General features: G+C 35.7%; 1 protein-coding gene across 1 annotated transcript; it reads left to right on the forward strand.

Annotated features, from left to right (window-relative positions):
• Positions 1-3,194: 3,194 nt before the first annotated feature.
• LOC131155356 (sulfate transporter 3.1-like) lies at positions 3,195-10,902 on the forward strand. Its single transcript, XM_058108426.1, has 12 exons — positions 3,195-3,814; positions 4,767-4,974; positions 6,426-6,597; positions 7,095-7,160; positions 8,543-8,656; positions 8,797-8,913; positions 9,135-9,261; positions 9,397-9,683; positions 9,774-9,964; positions 10,075-10,160; positions 10,248-10,324; positions 10,429-10,902. Exons 1-12 carry the CDS (start codon positions 3,472-3,474, stop codon positions 10,615-10,617), a joined length of 1,977 nt encoding a protein of 658 aa, XP_057964409.1. The 5' UTR covers positions 3,195-3,471; the 3' UTR covers positions 10,618-10,902.
• Positions 10,903-12,061: the final 1,159 nt, after the last annotated feature.

Genomic DNA, 12,061 nt, shown 5'->3' on the forward strand with positions numbered 1-12,061 from the left:
TATGTATAGCAATACTGTCATCCACCTAGTTTCCTGAGTTAGAACCCCTTGCATTCTGAACAATGTCATTATTGCCCCAAATCTCTAACTCCACTTGCACCACATTGTCATCTCTGCTTTAGTTTTCTAGCATTTGTTTCTCTTTGTTTGCCTCCTGATTATGCTTCACTATGACTTTCTCATCGAAAACCACGTCTTTACTGATCATCACCTTATTTGCCATTAGATCCCATAGTTTGAGCCCTTTCACACCTTTTTGATACCTTAGAAAAATGTAGCGTCTAGACTTTACATTAAGCTTTGATCTCTCATTACTAGAAATGTGTACATAGGCTAGACAACCAAATACTCTCAAACTGGAGTAGTCTACCGCATTACCTGTCCACACCTCCTCTGCAGCTTTTCCCTCTAGTGATGCCCTTGGTGGTCGATTAACTAAGAAACACACCATACTCACTGCCTCGGTCCAGAAGTTCTTCATAAGCCTTGCATTAAACCTAAGACATCGAGCCCTTTCAGTTAGAGTTCAGTTCATTATTTTTGCCACACCATTCAATTGTGGTGTCTGGCATACTTTGAAATGTCTCCTTATGCCATGTTGCTCACAAAACTCAATGAACCTTGAATCAGCATATTCGGTTCCATTGTCGAACCCAAGAAATTTAATTCTCCACCCAGTTTGGTTTTCCACCTCAGCTTTTCATAGTTTAAACCTAACAAACGTCTCTAACTTGTGTCGTATGAAGTACACCGAGACCTTCCATGAGCAATCATCGATGAAACTCACGAAGTACATATGTCCACCTCGTGATGCTACTCACACCGGCCCCAAAACATCCGAATGAATGTAGTCAAGAATACCCTCTATTTTGTGAGTGGTTGTTTTGAAATGCACCATATTCTATTTCCAAAGAACATAATATTTGCATAAATTTAGCCTACATGTTTTGATACCCTTCAAAATATTCCTCTTATGAAGTTCCTTCATCCCATGCTCACCCATATAACCTAACCACATGCCATAAAATAGTATTATATAACTCAAAATCTGCAACTGCAACTCTACCTACAACTGTAGTACCCAGTAGTATATAAATATTTTCTACTAACTTTTGCCCCTTCATCATTGTTAGAACGCCTTTACACACATTTATTACCCCATTTTCATATTTGTAACTAAACTTCTTATATTCCAAAGTGCCCAATGAAATTAAATTCTTCCGTAGATCCGTTATGTGCCTTACATCACATAATGTTCTCACAATACCATCATACATTTTAACTTTGACGTTTCCTATTCCAATTATTTTGTGTGAAGCATCATTTCCCATCAGAATTGAATCATAATTAACTGACCTGTAGGTGCTAAAATATTCTTTATTTTGTGTCATGTGATAAGAGAACGCCAAATCTAGGATTCAAACCCCGATGAAACATAAAGCATATCATCGTCACTGCTCTTTGAGTTTTCTTTTTCAATTACATTCGTCGATTTTGAAAAACCCTCTTGATTCTTTGCATTCCCCTTCTTCCTTTTCTGACACTCTGGTTTTATGTGTCCCTTTTTTTCGCACTTAAAATACCTTATGTCCTTGTTCTTCTTAGACTACGACCGAGACTTATTATAACTCGATCCGCTCTAGAATTTTTTTCTCCCACGTTTGGTTACTCTTTACCACAAGCCCTTCACCATGCGAAATGTCATCGTTGGTCTTCTTTCTTTGATGAAAACCCAGTAGAGCACTTGTTATCTCTTCCAAATTCAGGGTTTCTTTTCCCCATGTCAGAGTAGTAACCAAACTTTCATACGTATGAGATACTGGTAGGCAATTCAATAGCATCAACGCCTTGTCTGCTTCCTCGAACTTCACATCAACTCGCATCAAATCAGTGATTTTTTGATTGAATACATTGATGTGCTGGTCCAAATCCAAATCGTTCGCCATCTTAAGCCATTAAAACTTCAGACAAAGTCTGATAGTCGCTACAACCTTCACTTCCAATTCCTTCCAACTTGTTTCGTCCATGCCTTCCAGCTTACCTCCATATGAAGGCTTCACCATGCCTTACTGCACTAACAGATCTTTAACCCTCCTCAGCTATAATCCAAAATTTCTCGTTCCATCAAACTTAACAACATCAATGCTCGGTAGAAACAAACAGTCTCACAATTAATGCAGTACTTAATAGTGAAATATAAAAAAAACACAATCACATGGATTATAATGAAATCAATAAAACAATGACATGAAAAATTACGTGGTTTGGTAATGCTTACATCCACGGGAGCAAACAACAGTGAATATTTACTGTCTTGTATCTAAAAACATTGAATAACATCATACAACATATATATATATATATATATATATATATATATATATATATAGCCCTCCCGGAGGTTTTTCCTTCGAAACCCAATTTATACACCTTCTTAATTCAAAATTCGAAAAACCAATACTGAGTAACCGAGCCAAACCATCGACGGTTTCAATCATACTATTGACAGTTTAATGCCGAAGACAAATAATTAATAAAATACTGCATAACAGTCGACTGTTTACTTCTCATCCTGACAAAATAGTCAATGATTTGCTCATGAAAAGCATCATGTTGTTTTCTATCATGTTTTTTCTTTATACATTCCTTCTACTCAACATGATATTTAGTCAAAAATTTCATCCAAACAAAAAAAGTTGGGATTGCACTCTAAATTTACCATGACGTTGAAACGCCGACTTTCATTCAAAGCCTACCTTCTCCCGCTGGCTACCTTAAAATGTCAATGATGTTAGGTACTCTAGTCTACTCGCTAGGTGTGAAACTCAAACCAGCAATTTGGGGCAATCAATCATTTGGTACACGTGTTTTGTTAAAATTTAGTTGCCCTCATGTATAATTAAATAAATAATTAATTTCTTACTTAATTTTTAATTTGTGCAACTCGATCAGACAACGTTTTTACATTTAAAGATCTAGATAGATTATGACGCCAGGTCAGGCGGTCAGAACCGAGCGCCGAATGGATCAAACAAACGTGTCAAACCCATAGCTTGCCTTGAAATATTGACCAATGAAACCGCACCACGTCACATGAAGACCTGCACAAGCAGCAAGTCCACGAGCCACGTCCCTGGGAGTCCACAAACCTAAAATAAGACGTGACCTTCCTTGATTTCGCTTCTTCTCATCATAATTTGAACTCAGCAGCCAAACTTGTCCTTAATTACTCCTTCCCTGCTCTTTCATGCACTCCTCCCACACGCGCGGGTCCTCCCTTCTTCCTTTATATATACACTCCTCCTCACTCACCCAATTCCCCACCAGCTCAGCCTTATCCGCCGCCTCCACCTCCTGTGTCCACGGCCACCGCCGCTCCCGTATAGACAGCACAAAATTATTTCTAGCCAATTCATATATACATCTAGAGCTACCTAGCACCTTGTAGCTGAAACTAGTAAATTTCTATTTATGGGGAACGCCGGGGAGTACGTGGAGAAGAAGGGGGAGGGCGGGGGCGGGCGCCGACGGGTGGAGGTGCCGCCGCCGCAGCCGTTCTTCAAGTCGCTGAAGTACTCTCTGAAGGAGACTTTTTTTCCCGACGACCCGTTGAGGCAATTCAAGAACCAGACGGCGACCAGGAAACTGGTGCTGGGTCTTCAATACTTTCTGCCGATTCTGAAGTGGGCTCCGCGGTACAGCTTGGAGTTTTTCAAGGCGGACCTGGTCGCCGGAATCACCATCGCCAGCCTCGCCATTCCTCAGGGGATAAGCTATGCTAAGCTGGCCAACTTACCCCCTATCCTTGGATTGTGTGAGTGCTGTATTCTGTTAATAAATTGTCTTATTTGATTAATGTTCTGTTCATATATAAACTGAACTACTTATAGATGAACTCTGGGTAAACATTTGGATCGGGTGGCAAGCAGGTAAGAGTTCGAAAGGCCCCGACTACCCAGTTCCAGTTAGTGTTGAGTGTACTTTGTAAAGTCCGTCACAATTTTTACTGTATCTTTAAATGTAATAAAATGGAATGAAACTTTCTTTTCTTACATATATATATATATATATATATATATATATAAATTTATTTTATTTATTTTATTGTATTTACAGACTATTTTATTTTACAAATTTAAGATAATATTAATGTCTTTTTAACTTTTTATTTGTCATGATTTTGTTCTTAAAAGATAGAAAAATTAAAATTTTAGCTAATATAATATGACAGAGTGTTTCTATGATTCTGAATTCATGTAGGTTTCATGCTATATTTTTATATATTATTAGTGCTTATTTATGTATCATAATTAATAATTATAAATATATGTACAAGAGCATGAATTTTTTTTTTTTTTAGTAAAAGAGGGCGGCACCTACATTTATTTATTAATATATCTTTTCTTTTGGTGGAGGAATACCGTAATTATAAATACTTAAAAAATAAATAAATAAAGTGGCAAAACCAACTTTTGGAAGTCGGTTCTGCTCCTAACACACGTGGTCTTATCCTGTCCGTTTCTTCTTTCCCGCAGGAATTTAGGTCGATCAAAACCGACTTTTCAAAATTCTCTTCTATGGTTTTTTGGGCTTTTTAACAAAAAAAAAAAAAAAAAAAAACCCTATGGACTTTCAAAAGTCGATTGAATTTATTTTCGTAAATTTTTCCCCACCTGACTATATTTGTGTGTTTTATTTTCTTAATATTTTCGTAAAAAAACTCAATATTTGTATATACAATATTGAAGTGAATGAATAATGCACAGACTCGAGCTTTGTACCACCGCTGATATACGCGATGATGGGGAGCTCACGGGATTTGGCGGTAGGGACAGTGGCAGTGGCCTCGCTGCTAACTGCATCAATGTTGGGACAAGAGGTAGATGCTGCTCAAAATCCTAAGCTTTACCTTCACCTTGCTTTCACTGCCACCTTCTTTGCCGGCGTCTTTCAAGCTGCTTTGGGACTTTTAAGGTAATTATAATATATATATATATATATATATATATTATCCCACCCAAAAAACTATATATTGTTAACAATAATATTATACTACCAAATACTCTCTCTCTCTCTCTCTAACTTGAATTTTTAGTTCAATTTGTTCTCATAGATTAGAGTCTCTATGACCATATTAAGGATGCATTTCTTTCATAAAATAAAAGTATTTGGCTTGAAGAGAGAATATAATAAGAGGTAAGAATTTATTTTCTCATGTGTACATTAATTTAGAATTAACCAATTCCCACCCTCCCTAACCCTAATTGGCCAATTTATATTAATTTATTATCTTGATCGAGCAATCTAGTCCAATAAACCAACTCCTAAGTTCATGTGGAGGGGCTAAGAAGCTTCCCTAACGCTGTCATATTCTACGTACATAGTGTACTATCAAGTGCCTACACCCACCCAATTGAGTAGTATTCCATGGAACCACCACATCCTAAAGGTCTAGATCTATACACGTATTAACTAAATTAAAGGTCAAAAGTTCTATTCTCATCATTTCCGTTCCTCTAATTAAATTTTAAAATATTTGGTACAAGAGATAATGAGCCTATTTTCTTCAAGTTTAATTTATAGATACGGCATGCTAGTTAACATGTAAAAGATAACTCAAAAAGTATATATAAAAATTATACTTACTAAGTTTTGATAGAAGGAAGTATTTTTTTTTTATAATTCGAGAATTCTAGCTGTCATTGCGTCACTTTGAACACTATGGTGTAGTATCAAATCCAAGAGGGTGAAAATAGTCCGTCCATTGACACACCCCTAATAATTCATTAGGATAAACTTTTAAGTAGAAATCAAATCCATGACGTCGAGGTCACCAAAGTCACTTACATGAATAACATGAAGATTAGGCCACTAATTTTGTCAATATTCACTTAGAAACTTGGCAGAAAAGAACACAGACAAGGAAAGGCGGACCAAACACTTTGTCTTGATATGTTCTCTCCACCACTCAGTATTGCTCGTCTAGTTGTGCTTTGCTTACTTGCATGTGCTGGAACCTTTGTTTTTGTCGCATGATTTGTCTCCTTTCGTCAATGACACAGACAAAAACACCCATAAATTATATGGTCAGAAATAAAATTTTTTCACCAGTAATTAACCCGAGTCCATAATTTTTCATCCATTGATGAACTTGGAGAAAGCACTAATTACTGTAAAATTAAAATCTCAAACAAAATTTTTGCTTAGTTAAGACTTTTTGGATTGATTTCATGATTAATTTGGATTACTGATCTGGTTATATGTATACTAGCATCCATCTCTGCACGTATAGAGAGACAGGGAGAACATGCAAAGCATATATATATGGTATATAATTTATAGTTTTATAATAAAAATTAAGCAGTAAGTAATTTGCGTTGGTGAATTGATGAACTGTTAATTAATATTTATGGTGAATGGTGCAGGCTAGGGTTTATCGTGGATTTTCTGTCACATGCAACGATAGTAGGGTTTATGGGGGGAGCAGCCACAGTAGTCTGCCTGCAGCAGCTGAAAGGCATTATGGGGCTTGATCACTTCACCCATGCCACTGATATCATCTCCGTCATGCGCTCTGTCTTTACCCAAACCCATCAGGTCCCTCCCTACTATACCTTCTTCTAACAAATTAATTAATTCACTCTCACTGCTTTTCATTTTATTATTCATCATATAATATATTAATCAATTTGTCCAGCCGGGTTTGTTCAATTGATAAGGGAAGACTTATGACTTTGATAACCTTAAGGTCACGGATTCGACTCCCTACTTATGATTTATACGGTGAATTACCAAAGTGTGTCAATGGGCGAACCGTAACATTTCCACTCTAGTGGATTTGATATAATACCGGAAGGTCCAAAAGGCTAATCGGTGGTCGGAGTTTTCACGTCATGAAATATATATATATATATATTAATCAAATTTTTTTAATTAGCAATCCATGATACTAATTGTGTCAAATCAGTGTGAAAAAAATAATTAAGTGCAGTTAATTTTTTATAATTATTTTATAGTACTTATCAGGCATATTATTCTCTTTGATTAGTTGTGTGGTGTGATTGACAATGATCGATGATTAATTAAATGTGCAGTGGAGGTGGGAAAGCGGCATCTTGGGTTGTTCTTTTCTTTTCTTTCTCCTCCTCACGAGATACTTTGTAAGTAAATTAATTCTTTGCTTTAAATATATTTGAACTATTAATATTTAGGATTTTTTGAATAATTTTATTTTAAAAGCTACTAATCTAATATATTGAAAATTGCTGCACTTAAAATCAATTCAATAGATTAGATACAAGAAAATTTCATAAAAGAGCAATTTAACTAACATTTCCATCCTGTTTGTTAAACCACTTGCATATATACCACATTTACTATAGCCAAATGTAATAAAATAACATTAATTAATTAATTAATAGTAGTTGTTAACTTTACCCCGCATTTTTCGTAGAATTTTTCGCTAAAAATAAATAAAAGTAAGTTCTAATAAGTGCTTTCTCCAATTATTTATGTTTCTTTTAAGTGACGACATACACAATAATTGAATAGGGGAGACAAAATGGATCGGAACCTGGCGGGTGACTCGTGACCCCCCATTTAAATCGGGTTTTGATTTAGTATAAGATGACTCGTTTAATAAGCGGGTTATGCGGGTTTGGGTTGAGTACTCGTCGGGTGACCTGTAAATAAAAAAAAGTGTATTTTTTTTAAAGAAATTATGTCACTTTATATGAAATGTTAAATAAATTATATTTTTAAACGGGTTATTAATGGGTACTCGTTTGTAATCTATTTATGAAACGGACAGATTTGGGTCTATATATTAGTCACTTGTTAGTAAACAGGTCAATCCGAACCCGGACCCGTTTAACCCCTACCCATTTACAACCTGTCCAAACCCGATCCGCTAACTCATTTTGCTACCCCTATAATTGAGTTGTGCTTAGGAGGATGAATCTATCATTTTTTTCGAAACTCGAATTTAATTTTGTATCAATTCAGATAGAATGTTACCCAACCAATATATATATATATATATATATATAAAATTCAAGTAAAAAAAGACTAAATTTCCAAACATGATATTAGAGCTTGAGATTTGGGAAAAGATATGAGATTTGAAATGAATTACCTATTGCATAGCAAAAAAAAATTGAAACTCCAAAAAAGACAATTGTCATTTTATATTTATTTTTTAATGCATAAAATGACAAGTTTATCTCTAACATTTTCAATAAAATGACGAATTTGTCTCCTACTTAAACCCTTTTGTTATTTTTTCACACCAAAAGTAAAAAATTTAAAAAGATAAAATTATCATTTAGTATATAAATAAAATAAATGTGGAGCAGTGGAATCATTTGTTGGAATGTCAAATAGTAGGTCTCCTGGAAATGTTGTTTTGTACAAATTCTGAGCTTTTTATTGGAAAGATTTCAACCTAGCTTGACGACTTATTCCTCAAAATAGGAGTAGGGAAAGAAAATGAAGTGAAAGGTAGTAATATTTTTTTTTGTACTCCTACTCTTAATCACTGCAGAGCAAAAAAAAGCCAAGGTTCTTCTGGATATCAGCAATGGCTCCTCTGACGTCCGTAATTTTGGGAAGTCTTCTAGTTTATCTCACTCATGCTGAAAGACACGGCGTTCAAGTGGTAATTATAAGCACCACCTCTCTCTCTCTGTCTCTCTCTCTCATATTCATATTTTTACTTGTGTAGATATCTGATGCGTGTACATGTATATATATGCCGTGTCCTCTGTTTTCATTTCATTTCATGGTATATATCCGCAGATAGGAAACTTGAAGAAGGGCTTGAATCCATTGTCCGTCACGGATCTCATCTTTGAGTCTCCTTATCTCACCACTGCCATCAAAACTGGCATTGTCACTGGCGTCATTGCTCTTGCTGTAAGCTCTCTCCCCGCTGCATGCATATATAGAAAAATCTCGGGTTTTAATCTCAATTAAAATGTCCACTAAACAGAGAAGCCTTGATTTTACCAACTGATCTAGCAACTGGCCTCTATATTGAAATGAAATTGTTTACCATTTAAAATAGCTAGCCCAGACCAGAAGCTAGGCGATTATTTTCATTTCTTTAAGTCATCAGCTCCTTCTAATGCACGCAGGAAGGCATTGCAGTGGGAAGAAGCTTCGCCATGTTCAAGCATTATAATATTGATGGGAACAAAGAGATGATTGCTTTTGGGACCATGAACATTGTCGGTTCTTTGACTTCTTGCTACCTCACTACAGGTAACCCATTATAATGTATCTCAAATTTTCCATTTACTTCATTATTTGTTTTTAAAAAATTTCTGTCCCAGTATAAAAATTTATTAATGATCATTTTTAAAACTTCTTCCGTTAACGGTTTTGAATTTTCATCAGGGCCTTTTTCGCGATCCGCGGTGAACTTCAATGCAGGATGCAAGACAGCAGTCTCTAACATTGTTATGGCAATGGCTGTCATGCTTACGTTGTTATTCCTAACACCCTTGTTCCACTACACTCCGCTGGTAGTGCTGGCTTCCATAATCATCGCTGCAATGCTCGGCCTTATCGACTACGAAGCTGCAATCCATCTGTGGAAGGTTGACAAGTTCGACTTCGTAGTGTGTATGGCGGCATACATCGGTGTGGTTTTTGGCAGTGTCGAGATTGGTTTAGTCATAGCGGTACAGGACTCAATCTGCTAACTGAAAATGAAGATAAGAAAAAAGTTTTCCCTTGAACATAAAATCTCACCTATGTATGAACTAATGCAGGTTGGGATATCTGTGCTGAGGGTACTCTTATTTGTTGCGAGACCGAGGACATTGGCGCTGGGTAAAATTCCAGATTCTAATGTTTTCCGAAGCGTAGAACAATACCCAGTTGCCAAGAGCATTCCTGGAATTCTCATACTTGAGATTGATGCTCCCATTTACTTCACCAATGCAAGCTACTTAAGAGAAAGGTACCATTATTAAATGGTCATCATGACTACATTCTGTCTTATAATAGTTTTAGTGCATTTATGGATCAAATGGGATATATACTTACCATGGCAGAATTATTTGCCTTTAGGATCACAAGGTGGATTGATGAAGAGGAAGACAAGTTAAAATCTTCGGGAGAAACAAGCTTACAGTATGTTATACTTGACATGAGTGGTAAGTGATGGATATCAAAATGCTTCTTGTATTGAACTGAAACTCCCAATTCTCAACCACATAACGACTCATGGCCTTCATTGGCAGCTGTTGGTAACATAGACACCAGTGGAATTTCCATGCTTGAAGAGGTAAAGAAGATCATCGATAGAAGGGTACTCACGGTGCGCTCTATTTCCCTCCACTCTAAGCTAAATTCTTTTTACTCTCATTGTTATTTGCTTCCTAATTGGATTGGTTTTTCTTGTTCATCTGTATGTATGTATAGCTTGTATTGAGCAACCCCGGGGGCGAGGTGATGAAGAAACTCAACAAGGCAAAGTTTCTAGAGATGCTAGGTCAGGAGTGGATCTATTTGACAATGGAAGAGGCCGTTGGAGCATGCAACTTCATGCTTCATTCCTACAAAGCAAAACCTGCAACAGGCGAATCAGAGCCATGGAGTAGCAATGTCTAAGTTCTGCAACGGACCTATTCATTTTTATCTGTTGCAAGAAAATTCAATGGTCTACTATGACTCATTTTTATCCGAGTCAATCAAGTAGATAAGACCTTCGCGTGCGCCAATCTACCAGGGTACAATACATAATATGTGCGTCAAATATTTGAATTGGGTTAAGGTCGGAGGTTTTTCTCTCTTCCAACGCTATGTAAGTTGTAGACTGTATATTGTAATACGGGTTTAAATCAAAGCATTTTGAAATGGTGAGGAGAACACTAATGAGGATCTTAATGATTTCTACTTCTCGTAGCACTTGTGTATGTTCTTACAAACAACTACTATCTTTCTTTTTCTTTTTTTTTCTTTTTTTAAATGTTATTTATTATTATTTTTAAGGTGGGGATTTTGTAAGTTAACTATGGAATTTATAATTGTTAGATGACGAGGAATGTTAAATGAAGTAAGCATCAAGCAAGCAATATTTGGAAAAGATCTTTTGAAAAATGAAAAAAAGAGCACCGCAAGATAATTAGTCCGATCATATGACAAGCCCAAAAATATAGTTCAACACTGGTCTCGAGTGAACCATTTGGTTGCCAACAAGATTGGTAACCATTTTGAAAATCAAGTATAGGCAATCAAATAGTTGATTATATAACTTGTCATTTTTATTTTAGAAAATGAAGTTACTATATTTTAGTTTTGAAAAGACATGTAAAAGCTTGATATACATTGTTGACCCACAACCTAATAGTTTAAACTTTTAGGTAAAGTGGTACTCTTAACATTGTATCAGAATTGGTTACTAGGAAGTCCTGATTTCTAATCTTTTCGCCCGCATTTATTCTGTGGTATTTAAAAATTTACTATGTGTTTATCTCTCCACGTGCTGTCAGGCTGCACGTGTAGGGGAGTGTTAAAACTTGACATATATTGTTGACCCACAATCTAACAGTCTAAACTTTTAGGTAAATTGGTAGTTTAACAAGACATAATAAAGGACAACCTTTTGAAAAAAAAAAAAAACAAATTTGAATGTATAATTGTAAATTGAGAAGGCAATTCCTTTAAATAATTTTTAATAAAATTTAAAAGACTAGCACCCTGCAAGACCTATTCTATGAATGGTTATAACTTTTATTTTGTGTGTCTATGTCTCTCTCAAGGAAAACCAATTTTTTGCAAATAAAAATATTTTAAACTCATGAAAAATGAAAAGCAGCAAGGACCGGTCACCGATTTGCAGAGACTGGTCCAGTACCGCCTGCAATAGATTTATATTTTTCCAAAAAATATTTCACTACCCAAACCTCTGTCAAAAAGGCTTTCGTAAGGTACATGTAGAAGACTTAACCTCATAAATACCCTACTACATTGGTGCATTTCTAAAAAAGAACAAACATTTATACAGAATTCATAAGACAGAGAAAAAAAAAATGAAACAGATTTTTTTTCCATT

This window comes from Malania oleifera, chromosome 5 (assembly GCF_029873635.1).
Source record: "Malania oleifera isolate guangnan ecotype guangnan chromosome 5, ASM2987363v1, whole genome shotgun sequence".
Lineage (NCBI taxonomy): Eukaryota > Viridiplantae > Streptophyta > Magnoliopsida > Santalales > Ximeniaceae > Malania > Malania oleifera.